The 15,227-nt window shown below is 45.8% G+C and overlaps 1 protein-coding gene across 1 annotated transcript in view; it reads left to right on the top strand.

Moving 5' to 3' along the window:
• LOC124622951 (nose resistant to fluoxetine protein 6-like) overlaps positions 1-14,740 on the top strand; it is a 185,072-nt gene extending 170,332 nt beyond the window's left edge. The window contains exon 12 of the mRNA XM_047148741.1: positions 13,657-14,740. Within this exon, the coding sequence (XP_047004697.1) occupies positions 13,657-14,069 (413 nt within the window). The 3' untranslated portion in view covers positions 14,070-14,740. The remainder of the gene's footprint in view (positions 1-13,656) is intronic.
• Positions 14,741-15,227: the final 487 nt, after the last annotated feature.

The raw sequence follows: 15,227 nt of genomic DNA, 5'->3' as shown, positions 1-15,227 counted from the left end.
TGTGCACTGTTTCGAACCTTCCTGGCAGATTAAAACAGTATGCCGGATCAAGACTCGAACTAGAAACCTTTCCTTTTGCGTGCAGTACTCTTAGTGACTGCTCTCACGACCCGACCCGAAAGTTTCACTCTCGAAACAATTCCCTAGGCTGTTTCTCAGCCATATCCTTCCCTCCATTAGTGTTAGCTCCTATTGAGGTCTGATGAAGAACTCCAGTGAAGCTTGTAAAGAAACAGAAAGGTATGTCAGTTGAGCTTGCACTGGAGAGATTTGTACCCAGTAGAACAGTTCGTAATGGGAGGGAACCTCCATGGTGTACAGTCACTGTAAAGGAACGTGTAAGAAACAGAGATTACTGCTTAACAGGTGTGAAACAAAGCTAGGGCTATACAGGGTGGTCCATTGATTGTGACCGGGCCAAATATCTCACGAAATAAGCGTCACACGAAAAAACTACAAAGAACGAAACTCGTCTAGCTTGAAGAGGGAAACCAGATGGCGCTATGGTTGGCCCGCTAGATGGCGCTGCCATAGGTCAGACGGATATCAACTGCGTTTTTTAAAATAGGAACCCCCATTTTTATTACATATTCGTGTAGTACGTAAAGAAATATGAATGTTTTAGTTGGACCACTTTTTCGCTTTGTGATAGATGGCGTTGTAATAGTCACAAACATATGGCTCAGGCGAACAGTTGGTAACAGGTAGGTTTTTTAAATTAAAATACAGATACGTTTGAACAATTTATTTCGGTTGTTCCAATGTGATACATGTACCTTTGTGAACCTATCATTTCTGAGAACGCATGCTGTTACAGCGTGATTACCTGTAAATACCACATTAGTGCAAAAAATGCTCAAAATGATGTCCGTCAACCTCAATGCATTTGGCAATACGTGCAACGTCATTCCTCTAATGTTCGCACATGCACTGAGAATGCGCTGACGCATGTTGCCAGGCGTTGTCGGTAGATCACGATAGCAAATATCCTTCAACTTTCCTCACAGAAAGAAATCCGGGGACGTCAGATCCGGTGAACGTGCGGGCCATGGTATTGTGCTTCGACGACCAATCCACCTGCCATGAAATATGCTATTCAATACCGCTTCAACGGCACGCGAGCTATGTGCCGGACATCCATCATGTTGGAAGTACATCGCTATTCTGTAATGCAGTGAAAAATCTTGTAGTAACATCGGTAAAACACTACGTAGGAAATCAGCATATATTGCACCATTTACAATGCCGTCGATAAAATGGGGGCCAATTATCCTTCATCCCATAATGCCGTACCATATATTAACCCGCCAAGGTCGCTGATGTTCCACTTGTCGCATCCATCGTCGATTTTCCGTTGCCCAGTAGTACATATTATGCCGGTTTACGTTACCGCTGTTGGTGAATGACGCTTGGTCACTAAATAGAACGCGTGCAAAAATCTGTCATCGTCCCGTAATTTCTCTTGTGACCAGTGGCAGAACTGTACACGACGTTCAAAGTAGTCGCCATGCAATTCCTGGTGCATTGAAATATGGTACGGGTGCAATCGATGTTGATCTGTCAACTTCACCTGGTCCATTCTAAGCCTCTCTATCTGGGTTTTTGTAACTGCACAGGCCTAACAGTGCTGACAAAGTGTCGTCGTCGGTACACAGTATACAGGGTGATTGAGGAGAATGTTACAAAATTTGTAAGGTGATTCCACATGTGAAATTAAAACGAAAAAATCCTATGACATGTGTCCGATTTTCGATCGTTATGGAACAGGAGAGGGTTGAAGACTACATACATCGCTAATGAATATGAAGGCAGGTATGAATATTACTTACCAAAACGCTGTGGAGGCGCTGTGGTGGATATAGTAATGGTGAAACAGATGACTGAGCCGTCTAATAAGAGGTGTTCAAAAAGTCCCCTACCCATCTCAATGCATTTGCCAACGCGTTGGAGGGTGTATTGTGTTGTACATCGAACATCAACTCAGAAGGATTTAATGCGGGCAGCAGCGTCAGTGATGCAAGCGACAAATTCTTCACGTGTATTCACCTTCATAGCGTACACAACCCCCTTTAACCAGCCCCATAACTAGAAGTCTAACGGAGTTAGGTCGGTTGATCTGGCAGGCCAGTTAATGGTTCTGCCATAACCAATCCATCGTTGAGGAAATATGCTATTCAGACACTGGGATAATAGTCTGGTACAGTGAATTGGTGATCATTCCTGTGCAGGTGCGTTTGCCGTCATTGCTCCAATGTCACGTCCTCAAAAAATGGTTCAAATTGGCTCTGAGCACTATGGGACTTAACATCTGAGGTCATCAGTCCCCTAGAACTTACTACTTAAACCTAACTAACCTAAGGACAACACACACATCCATGCCCGAGGCAGGATTCGAACCTGTGGCCGTAGCAATCGCCACATCTTCTAAATGTACACAAGTTCTTCAATTAGGAAATGGACATGTGCTGCGACTGTCATGCGATCTGGCAGGAACACAGGCCCTATCACCAGGCCATCAATCATACCACACCAGACGTTCACGGAGAACGTAACTTGGAATCTTGTTTCCCTAGTATTATGTAGATTATCCATCTCCCATGTATGAGAACTGCAGGGGATCATGATACCATTGCATGGAAATGTAGCCTCATCTCTAAATAAAGTGTACTGTGCGATGTATCTGTGTACAGCCAGCCAACCATTCACAAAATTGTTGTCTGATTACTGAGTCATCTGGATGCAGATGTCGCACAGGCTGTACATGAAATGTGTACAAGCCTTCAGAATGTAGTGAACACCACACTCACGTTTATGGAATATGGAGCTGATGGCTAATGCATCGTGTACTGGTGGTTTGACTCCCTTCCTGAAATGACTGTATGGCCTCACGTTCTGATCTTACATGCACACTGAGTAGTGTTCCAGATGCACGTAATGTTTGAAAAACGCTGTGAAATACACACAGGGAGTCCGTTGATCAGGGCAACGTCTCTGGTATTCTGTCACAGCTGGATGGGCGGTATCATTACAGTACCCATACACAAATAACATGTTTGTGTATTCTGCATGGGTGAACGTATGCGACATGTTGATATTCACGGATACAGTGGACTTGCTCAATTAAACAACAGTCAAGCTCAACACACACATGGTCTCACGACTGCTTATTGATCCAACCCACTATTGCACACTGGGTATCCCTGCAGCTGTTGCCTCAGTGCGACGTCACAGTGCTGCCATCTATTGGAGAACCGCCATACCTCTTTTAGGATGGATCAGTCATCTGTCCCATAATTATTCTGTCCACCACAACGCCTACACAGCATTTCGGTAAATAATATTCACATATGTCATTCATGGATGTGTGTAATCTTCATTCTGCTCCAGTTCCTAACGACCGAAAATTGGACACATGTTTATAGGACATTTTTCGGTTTATTTTCACATGTAGAGGCAACTCACAAATTATGTGACATTCCTCCTAAATCACGCAGTAAGTACTCTAGCTGACGATGGCTGTGGAGCTGAATCCACGAAGAAGGAATGAAACTCGACATGAAAGTCCATCTACGGGGGAGCAGAGAGTCCAAACGTCACATAGAGACAAGCACAGAGCTAAATACAATGCGAGTAGTTTTTTTTTTTTTTTGTCATCAGTCTACTGACTGGTTTGATGCGGCCCGCCACGGATTCCTTTCCTGTGTTAACCTCTTCATCTCAGAGTAGCACTTGCAACCTACGTCCTCAATTATTTGCTTGACGTATTCCAATCTCTGTCTTCCTCTACAGCTTTTGCCCTCTACAGCTCCCTCTAGTACCATGGAAGTCATTCCCTCATGTCTTAGCAGATGTCCTATCATCCCGTCCCTTCTCCTTATCAGTGTTTTCCACATATTCCTTTCCTCTCCGATTCTGCGTAGAACCTCCTCATTCCTTACCTTATCAGTCCACCTAATATTCAACATTCGTCTATAGCACCACATCTCAAATGCTTCGATTCTCTTCTGTTCCGGTTTTCCCACAGTCTATGTTTCACTACCATACAATGCTGTACTCCAGACGTACATCCTCAAAAATTTCTTCCTCAAATTAAGGCCGGTATTTGATATTAGTAGACTTCTCTTGGCCAGAAATGCCTTTTTTGCCATAGCGAGTCTGCTTTTGATGTCCTCCTTGCTCCGTCCGTCATTGGTTATTTTACTGCCTAGGTAGCAGAATTCCTTAACTTCATTGACTTCGTGACCATCAATCCTGATTTTAAGTTTCTCGCTGTTCTCATTTCTGCTACTTCTCATTACCTTCGTCTTTCTCCGATTTACTCTCAAACCATACTGTGTACTCATTAGACTGTTCATTCCGTTCAGCAGATCATTTAATTCTTCTTCACTTTCACTCAGGATAGCAATGTCATCAGCGAATCGTATCATTGATATCCTTTCACGTTGTATTTCAATTCCACTCCTGAGCCTTTCTTTTATTTCCATCATTGCTTCCTCGATGTACAGATTCAAGAGTAGGGGCGAAAGGCTACAGCCTTGTCTTACACCCTTCTTAATACGAGCACTTCGTTCTTGATCGTCCACTCTTATTGTTCCCTCTTGGTTGTTGTACATATTGTATATGACCCGTCTCTCCCTATAGCTTACCCCTACTTTTTTCAGAATCTCGAACAGCTTGCACCATTTTATATTGTCGAACGCTTTTTCCAGGTCGACAAATCCTATGAAAGTGTCTTGATTTTTCTTTAGCCTTGCTTCCATTATTAGCCGTAACGTCAGAATTGCCTCTCTCGTCCCTTTATTTTTCCTAAAGCCAAACTGATCGTCACCTAGCGCATTCTCAATTTTCTTTTCCATTCTTCTGTATATTATTCTTGTAAGCAGGTTCGATGCATGAGCTGTTAAGCTGATTGTGCGATAATTCTCGCACTTGTCAGCTCTTGCCGTCTTCGGAATTGTGTGGATGATCCTTTTCCGAAAGTCAGATGGTATATCGCCAGACTCATATATTCTACACACCAACGTGAATAGTCGTTTTGTTGCCACTTCCCCTAATGATTTTAGAAATTCTGATGGAATGTTATCTATCCCTTCTGCCTTATTTGACCGTAAGTCCTCCAAAGCTCTTTTAAATTCCGATTCTAATACAGGATCTCCTATCTCTTCTAAATCGACTCCTGTTTGTCCTTCTATCACATCAGACAAATCTTCACCCTCATAGAGGCTTTCAATGTATTCTTTCCACCTATCTGCTATCTCTTCTGCAATTAACAGTGGAATTCCCGTTGCACTCTTAATGTTACCACCGTTGCTTTTAATGTCACCAAAGGTTGTTTAGACTTTCCTGTATGCTGAGTCTGTCCTTCCGACAATCATATCTTTTTCGATGTCTTCACATTTTTCCTGCAGCCATTTCGTCTTAGCTTCCCTGCACTTCCTATTTATTTCATTCCTCAGCGACTTGTATTTCTGTATTCCTGATTTTCCCGGAACATGTTTGTACTTCCTCCTTTCATCAATCAACTGAAGTATTTCTTCTGTTACCAATGGTTTCTTCGCAGCTACCTTCTTTGAATAGATTAAGCGACTGAATAAACTAAGCACACAGAAAACAGCGTGAGGTGAAGGCCACGTCTGATATTGTTAATGTCCGAGTAAGAGCTCCCAGACCCGGCAAGTTGCTGCTGGCCTGGGTCAGTGGCTCTGCCCATACAAAGTGCCCTCTGTGACAGCATTCTGCACTACTCTTCTGTGATAACAACGATAAACTGAGAAGTGATGCCAAACAGCAGCTGAAGGTATGAGTCGCACAAGTGATGCGTGAAATATATTACAGTGTCAGTTTCTCATGCAGTATTTAGGTCATCAAAACCCATGTGATGACAAGATGGTAACAATTCAATCAGCACCTAATCGTCCCGGGCAGTCATATGCAGCGTGGATCGCCAGCCTGCAAGGTCTGTCGCACATCTGTTGCTTGAGTGCCCCCCAATGTGCTCCCCCATATGTGGACTTGCTAATCAGCGATGGAAATGTCTGGTAAACACACAATCCCAAGGTCCAAACTAGGACGTTGACTTTGTCTGACCCTTCTTTAGCTGAAGTTGCTAAGACTGTGGAGTCACATGAACTCACGGCAGCAGCCAACCACATACTGGTTCGCCAACAGTTCCTCTGGCCGCGGAATTGGATAAGAGACTGCAACACATTCTGCTAAAGTTGGCAGTGAATGGGTGATGGACTGAGTTTTAGGTAGACACGGGAGCAACAATCAGCTTAATTAACTTACTCGTAGATACACTCCTGGAAATTGAAATAAGAACACCGTGAATTCATTGTCCCAGGAAGGGGAAACTTTATTGACACATTCCTGGGGTCAGATACATCACATGATCACACTGACAGAACCACAGGCACATAGACACAGGCAACAGAGCATGCACAATGTCGGCACTAGTACAGTGTATATCCACCTTTCGCAGCAATGCAGGCTGCTATTCTCCCATGGAGGCGATCGTAGAGATGCTGGATGTAGTCCTGTGGAACGGCTTGCCATGCCATTTCCACCTGGCGCCTCAGTTGGACCAGCGTTCGTGCTGGACGTGCAGACCGCGTGAGACGACGCTTCATCCAGTCCCAAACATGCTCAATGGCGGACAGATCCGGAGATCTTGCTGGCCAGGGTAGTTGACTTACACCTTCTAGAGCACGTTGGGTGGCACGGGATACATGCGGACGTGCATTGTCCTGTTGGAACAGCAAGTTCCCTTGCCGGTCTAGGAATGGTAGAACGATGGGTTCGATGACGGTTTGGATGTACCGTGCACTATTCAGTGTCCCCTCGACGATCACCAGTGGTGTACGGCCAGTGTAGGAGATCGCTCCCCACACCATGATGCCGGGTGTTGGCCCTGTGTGCCTCGGTCGTATGCAGTCCTGATTGTGGCGCTCACCTGCACGGCGCCAAACACGCATACGACCATCATTGGCACCAAGGCAGAAGCGACTCTCATCGCTGAAGACGACACGTCTTCATTCGTCCCTCCATTCACGCCTGTCGCGACACCACTGGAGGCGGGCTGCACGATGTTGGGGCGTGAGCGGAAGACGGCCTAACGGTGTGCGGGACCGTAGCCCAGCTTCATGGAGACGGTTGCGAATGGTCCTCGCCGATACCCCAGGAGCAACAGTGTCCCTAATTTGCTGGGAAGTGGCGGTGCGGTCCCCTACGGCACTGCGTAGGATCCTACGGTCTTGGCGTGCATCCGTGCGTCGCTGCGGTCCGGTCCCAGGTCGACGGGCACGTGCACCTTCCGCCGACCACTGGCGACAACATCGATGTACTGTGGAGACCTCACGCCCCACGTGTTGAGCAATTCGGCGGTACGTCCACCCGGCCTCCCGCATGCTCACTATACGCCCTCGCTCAAAGTCCGTCAACTGCACATACGGTTCACGTCCACGCTGTCGCGGCATGCTACCAGTGTTAAAGACTGCGATGGAGCTCCGTATGCCACGGCAAACTGGCTGACACTGAAGGCGGCGGTGCACAAATGCTGCGCAGCTAGCGCCATTCGACGGCCAACACCGCGGTTCCTGGTGTGTCCGCTGTGCCGTGCGTGTGATCATTGCTTGTACAGCCCTCTCGCAGTGTCCGGAGCAAGTATGGTGGGTCTGACACACCGGTGTCAATGCGTTCTTTTTTCCATTTCCAGGAGTGTACATACAAGTTCTTGGGCTGCCCTGCTTTGCGACGGCCACTACGTGAAATTTGACCTTACAATAAACAGAGCATTTCTTTGAGAGAGCAACTCTCCATCTCTGCACATTATAAAAATCTAGGACGGCAAAATGTGGGACGGCTGCTGATGTTAGTGGTGCAAACTTGTTGGATTCGACACCTTTTCTGTTTTTGGCTTCCGGATAAATGACGATGTATATTTAGCGTCTCAATCGGTCCTCTTTGAAGATTTGGTCTCCTTACTGAGGTTTTACGATCAGCTGTTAGAGAATACCTTGGGATTTCGAGGCACGCATCTCCCTTAAGCGTTATCAATACCCAAATTTCGTCACATCCACCCCAATCCCTTCGCCATTCACAACAATGCCAAGACCGAGTTGTTGCATTTGCATGATATAGTCTTTGTTTCTCCTATTTTGTCAAATCAGTTTTATGCCGATTATCAGCATGCAATGTGTTGCAGACTCTTATCCAATTCCGCGGCCGGAGGAACTGTTGGCGAACCAGTACGCGGTGTATTGCTGCCGTGAGTTCATGTGATTCCACAATCTTAGCAACTTCAGCTAAAGAAGGGTCAGACAAAGTCAACGCCCTAGTTTGGACCTTGGGGTTGGCTGTTTAGCAGACATTTCCATCCCTAATTAGCAAGTCCACATACGGGGAAGCACAGTGGGGGGCACTCAAGCAACAGATGTGCGATAGACCTTGCAGGCTGGCGATCCACGCTGCATATGACTGCCCGGGACACTTAGGTGCTGATTAAATTGTTACCCTCTTGTCATCTCATGGGGTTTGGTGACCAAAATACTGCATGAGAAACTGACACTGTTTCTCAGAGTTACGTTTTTCAGGCTCGATTGAGGGTTTCAAATCCGGATCGATTCTGTACAATCTCACACTGCTCACAAGGCCACCTTAACAAATGTATTTCGATGTTTTACCTGGCAGTGTGAAAAGAAACGGTACAGGTAATTCTCTCATCTTTCCGTAGACTCGTCGAAGCCAGCGAACAGTGTTGGTTCAGTGTGGGCACCTGTCCCGACACCAGCACGGCGTAACTAAGAAGCAATTCTGCATCCTGTTTGAGCAGTTCCAGATTTTCTTGCTGCTCCTGGAGGCGAACTGCCGGGTCCATGGGCGACTAAAAGCCCGGGAAGCTCAACCTGGGAACAAGGTACGAAACTCGAAGTGCGAGTCAATCTACGGATGAGCAGAGACTGGAAACAGCGTAGAAATGAAAACACAGAGCAGCGCAAAGTAAATGCCAGGTGTCAGGTAGTTGATTTCCGAGTTCGAAATGTGAGGCCAGGCAAGTTAACGCCTGGATCAGTGGCTCTGCCAATAACACGTTTCGCATGCGCCCTCTGTGGCAGAACTACACCGATCAACTGCTTAACAGCTTGTTTGTCCGGCTTTGGAATGAAATGCATCGCTGATTCTGCGTATCAGGGATCCGACAGTTAGTCGGTAGGTTTGTGGAGGTAAGTGGCTTAGATGTCTACGCACAGGTCATGTAATTTGCGTAAATAACGAGTCGCTGATTTGCTTTAACAGTGATGGCGCCCGATAGCGACCCAGATGAGTTCCATAGGATTTGCATCAGGGGAATTTAGTCACCGAGACATCAACGTGTGTTCACTACAATGCTCATTGAACTACTGTAGCACAGTTCTGGTTCCGAGACACGGACAATTATTCTACTAAAATACGATGTCGCCGTCGGGGAGCACACCACGCATGATGGGATGCAGGTGGTTCGCAGTTGTCAGCGCGTCTTCGATTGCTACCACAAGTCCCATGCAAGCGCAGGAGAATCTACTCTGTAGGAATCAGCATGGGTTTCGAAAAAGACGATCGTGTGAAACACAGCTCGCGCTATTCGTCCACGAGACTCAGTGGGCCATAGACACGGGTTCCCAGGTAGATGCTGTGTTTCTTGACTTCCGCAAGGCGTTCGATACAGTTCCCCACAGTCGTTTAATGAACAAAGTAACAGCATATGGACTATCAGACCAACTGTGTGATTGGATTGAAGAGTTCCTAGATAACAGAACGCAGCATGTCATTCTCAATGGAGAGAAGTCTTCCGAAGTAAGAGTGATTTCAGGTGTGCCACAGGGGAGTGTCGTAGGACCGTTGCTATTCACAATATACATAAATGACCTTGTGGATGACATTGGAAGTTCACTGAGGCCGTTTTGCGGATGATGCTGTAGTATATCGAGAGGTTATAACAATGGAAAATTGTACTGAAATGTAGGAGGATCTGCAGCGAATTGACGCATGGTGCAGGGAATGGCAATTGAATCTCAATGTAGACAAGTGTAATGTGCTGCGAATACATAGAAAGAAAGATCCCTTATCATTTAGCTACAATATAGCAGGTCAGCAACTGGAAGCAGTTTATTCCATAAATTATCTGTGAGTATGCATTAGGAGTGATTTAAAATGGAATGATCATATAAAGTTGATCGTCGGTAAAGCAGATGCCAGACTGAGATTCATTGGAAGAATCCTAAGGAAATGCAATCCGAAAACAAAGGAAGTAGGTTACAGTACGCTTGTTGGCCCACTGCTTGAATACTGCTCACCAGTGTGGGATCCGTACCAGATAGGGTTATAGAAGAGATAGAGAAGATCCAACGGAGAGCAGCGCGCTTCGTTACAGGATCATTTAGTAATCGCGAAAGCGTTACGGAGATGATAGATAAACTCCAGTGGAAGACTCTGCAGGAGAGACGCTCGGTACGGGCTTTTGTTGCAAGTTTCGAGAACATACTTTCACCGAGGAGTCAAGCAGCATATTGCTCCCTCCTATGTATATCTCGCAAAGAGACTATGAGGATAAAATTAGAGAGTTTAGAGCCCACACAGAGACATACCGACAATCCTTCTTTCCACGAACAATACGAGACTGGAATAGAAGGGAGAACCGATATTGTACTCAAGGTACCCTCCGCCACACACCATCAGGTGGCTTGAGGAGTATGGATGTAGAAGTAGATGTAGAAGTCTCCCAAAGCGTAGTACTGCTCCCGTCAGGCTGCGTATGTGGTGCGCTGCACGTTTCGAGCCGCCGCTCACGGCAATGACGAGGTTTGTGAAGACGACCAGAGACCAATTGTAGCAATAACTTACTTCACCTAAAAATCCGACACGTTTCCATTGATCGACGGTCGAATACCAATGGTCCCGTACCCACTGCAATCGTAACTGAACGATGTCGTCGGGTGGGTCAACATCTGAACATGTGGGGGTGACCTGCTGCGGAACTCAATGTTCAACAACATACGATGATCGGCGTGTTGTGCGTGCACCAGCGTTGTGTTCTTTCGGCAGAGATGCCACAGATCACCATCTATCCTACTTTGCAGAGCAGACTGGCCTCCGAACCCCATGTTCTGTGAAGAGTCATGGGCGTCCAATCGTTTAGTGTCTAGTGCAGTTTCACTGTCCTGCCTCTTTCCGTGGACGCTCACGACAGTAGAACGTGAATATTCGACCAGCTTCGTCGTTTTCGAGACACTCGTTCACAGGCTCTGGGTAATAATAATCTGCCAGTTGTCAAAGTCTCTTATCTCAATGGATTTGCCCATTTGCAGCCCTTTCTTCGCTAGGGTGACCCCCCGTCCGTGACTGCTCCGCTTACATACTTTTGTTACCACGTCACTTGCCTGCAACGCCAGCAGGCGGCATCCAACGTCGCTGAAGGCAGTGGTTATAAGGCCTATCAATGTATTCTGCTGTGATAACTGTACCAACTCATCTGCATCCATCTTGATGTACGCCGTGGGGGAGACTAAATGGGTATGCAGTTCTTGGTTGACTATCTCCTTTCCTTCCATATACCAGTACCATACTGAGAATCCTTGGTTGCGTAGGTTCTAGCTGTGCGACTAATCCTACACTTGCAAGCTTCAGACTTTCTGCTGTGTATAAGACTTCAGGTGGATCGTTGCCTGACAATGTTTCAATTGTGCAACGACTGATTCTTCTTTAGTTTGTATGCTAAATTCAGTTCGTTTGTTCCTGCATCATTGCTTCCTTTTCTGTCAGGTGAGTTTTTTCCAGCTATCCGGCCGGGGAGGCCGAGCGGCTCTAGGCGCTACAACCTGGAACCGCGCGACCGCTACGGTCGCAGGTTCGAATCCTGCCTCGGGCATGGGTGTATGTGATGTCCTTAGGTTAGTTAGGTTTAAGTAGTTCTAAGTTCTAAGGGACTGATGACCTCAGAAGTTAAGTCCCATAGTGCTCAGAGCCATTTTTTTCCAATTATTTAAATCTCTACACTTTCTAAATTTTTCCTCCTTGTAATCTAATCCTCATATACTGCTTCTTTCCGATAGATATCTCTAGACGTCCTTTAGCCCCTTGTACCGTATCTGTTGTTTGTTATCTTGGAATATTTTTTTAAAAAAAAGGGTAAAAAACATTGAAAAAGATAGTGCATTACCTACAAAATACATCTACATCTACATACATACTCTGCAATCCACCATACGGTGCGTGGCGGAGGGTTCCTCGTACCACAACTAGCGTCTTCTCTCCATATTCCACTCCCAAACAGAACGAGGGAAAATGACTGCCTATATGCTTCTGTACGATCCCTAATCTGTCTTATCTTATTTTTGTGGTCTATCCGCGAAATATAAGTTGGCGGCAGTAAAATTGTACTGCAGTCAGCCTCAAATGCTGGTTCTCTAAATTTCCTCAGTAGCGATTCTCGAAAAGAACGCCTCCTTTCCTCTAGAGCCTCCCACACGAGTTCCTGAAGCATTTCCGTAACACTCGCGTGATGATCAAACCTACCAGTAACAAATCCAACAGCCCGCCTCTGAATTGCTTCTATGTCATCCCTGAATCCGATCTGATAGGGATCCCAAACGCTCGAGCGGTACTCAAGAATAGGTCGTATTAGTGTTTTATAAGCGGTCTCCTTTACAGATGAACCACATCTTCCCAAAATTCTACCAATGAACCGAAGACGACTATCCGCCTTCCCCACAACTGCCATTACATGCTTGTCCCACTTCATATCGCTCTACAGTGTTACGCCCAAATATTTAATCGACGTGACTGTGTCAAGCGCTACACTACTAATGGAGTATTCGAACATTACGGGATTCTTTTTCCTATTCACCTGCATTAATTTACATTTATCTATATTTAGAGTTAGCTGTCATTCTTTACACTAATCACAAATCCTGTCCAAGTCATCTTGTATCCTCCTAGAGTCACTCAACGACAACACCTTCCCGTTCACCACAACAGCATCAGCAAACAGCCGCACATAGCTATCCACCCTATCCAAAAGATCATTTATGTAGATAGAAAACAACAGCGGTCCTACCCCACTTCCCTGGGGCACTCCAGTTGATACCATCACCTCCGATGAACACTCACCAACGAGGACACCGTATCGGGTTCTATTACTTAAGAAGTCTTCGAGCTACTCACATATTTGGGAACCAATCCCATATGCTCGTACCTTAGTTAGGAGTCTGCAGTGGGGCACCGAGTCAAATGCTTTCGGGGAGTCAAGGAATATGGCATCCGTCGTATACCCTTCATCCATGGTTCGCAAGATATCATGTGAAAAAAGGGCGAGTTGCGTTTCGCAGGAGCGATGCTTTCTAAGGCCGTGCTGATGCATGGACAGCAACTTCTCTGTCTCAAGGAAATTCATTATATTCGAACTAAGAATATGTTCGAGAATCCTGCAACAAACCGATGATAAGGATATTGGTCTGTAATTTTGAGGATCCGTCCTTCTACCCTTCTTATATACAAAGTTCTAAATTCGAGTCCTAGCCTGACACAAAAGTTTGATCAACCAGGAAGTTTCATGTAATTATTCCGATTACTGCCATAAAATAATGCTGTCTTACAAGTTTCCTTTTCTTTTCATTTTCGCAGGCGCAAGAAAAGAGGGTCAAGAAGCTCCCTCATGGAAGGGCGACGCCATCAATAGAGTGGAAGTGTCTAAGAACGCAGTTGTTGGCAGTGGGATATCGCTCGCGCCGTCAGTCGACGTAAACATGTGTGCAACGACCGCTTCCGCCAGCACCAACGGGTCAGTGACCACTTTGTCGATGGATGGCAGGGCTCCAGCGGGCAAACTGTCTACAGTCGTCAACGGATCGCACCGCGCACCACCCACCACAATGAATGGATCGGCAGCCATGCAGTCTGTGGACAGCACCAGCGGATCGCCCGCAGAGGTCAGCGAGCTCGTTACTACACCAACCAGCGAGATCTACGGAGCAGCTGTGTGGCGGGTCACGGCGCCGGACGTCCCCGCAACTGCCATCGAAACGTGTCATCTTTAGTGGCGACCCGTCTCCGTAAGTCTGTCGGCCCCTTGGGAGGCAGTAGACGATGCGGACCAGTTTCTCAACAGTTGACAGTACACAGATACGGTGGGAAACAAGTCACTGTGTCAGCATTGCGCTGGTATACGCTGTAGTGTTACATCAGCGTTAACTCCCAAAGATAATGCGTGGTAAAAGTAGTCGCATGTGATAGTGCCGACATACAGACGACTGTCAATAATATTATTCTTTAGCAGCTCATGAGCCTGTAGGCAGAGTCGATGTAAGTATTCCATTCTGAATGACAGAACAGGAGGACAATGGAAAGCCGTCATAGACGTTCGTAACGGATCATAAGCATCCTAACTTGATGCAAACAAACAAAAAACTACTGTGTAATAGAGTAAGGTATCATATGAATTCCGTTTTGCTTCACAATGGGTGCGTGTGTTGTATATTCGAACGAATGTGCCGAGAACGATCAAGTTTCCTCCGGTTAGTTCTATTAACCAATAGATTGTCGTACATATCTGTATGCTACATGATGTTACTGAAACACTTTTTTTAACCAAAAATCGCTCATGTACGAGTATAACATACATATTCTTACCTAGTCACGTCTACGTTACATGTAGTTCATATGTCGGTCTTATTTAACAGATCTGTTACGAATAAGGCATTATTTTAATAATACGACTAAAAATATTGTACATACACGAAGTATTTATCAGAATAAATGGTGAATTTTTACCAAAAATAATTTCACTTTGTACAATTAAATTACTGTGCAGCCTTTCCACCATGGGGCATTCTCATTTCTTCATACATCTTAGTAATTTGCATGTGAAATTGTAACTTACTGTTCTTCTCACCATAATTCAAAAGACATTGTGTGTCCAAAGTATGAATATACCTACTGCTGTTTGCTCAAAAGGTGCCAGTAATATATATAACACCCTATACGATTTCCTATAGTTACTACTACAAATTTTAATTCCTGGCAAAGCTACTTCACAGTCCATGAAACAATGATGTACCATAATTCAACAGTGGTTAGAGCCAGAAGGAGGAACTGGGAGGACATGGTGGTTGTGGATAGGTACCGAGTTGGGGGACGAGGAGTAGGGTTGGAGGTAGTGAATGGATGATGTATGTAGAGATGTGGTCTTGTATCTA

Source organism: Schistocerca americana, chromosome 7, assembly GCF_021461395.2.
Source record: "Schistocerca americana isolate TAMUIC-IGC-003095 chromosome 7, iqSchAmer2.1, whole genome shotgun sequence".
In the NCBI taxonomy this organism is placed as follows: domain Eukaryota; kingdom Metazoa; phylum Arthropoda; class Insecta; order Orthoptera; family Acrididae; genus Schistocerca; species Schistocerca americana.
This window is presented reverse-complemented; position numbering and strand designations above follow the sequence as displayed.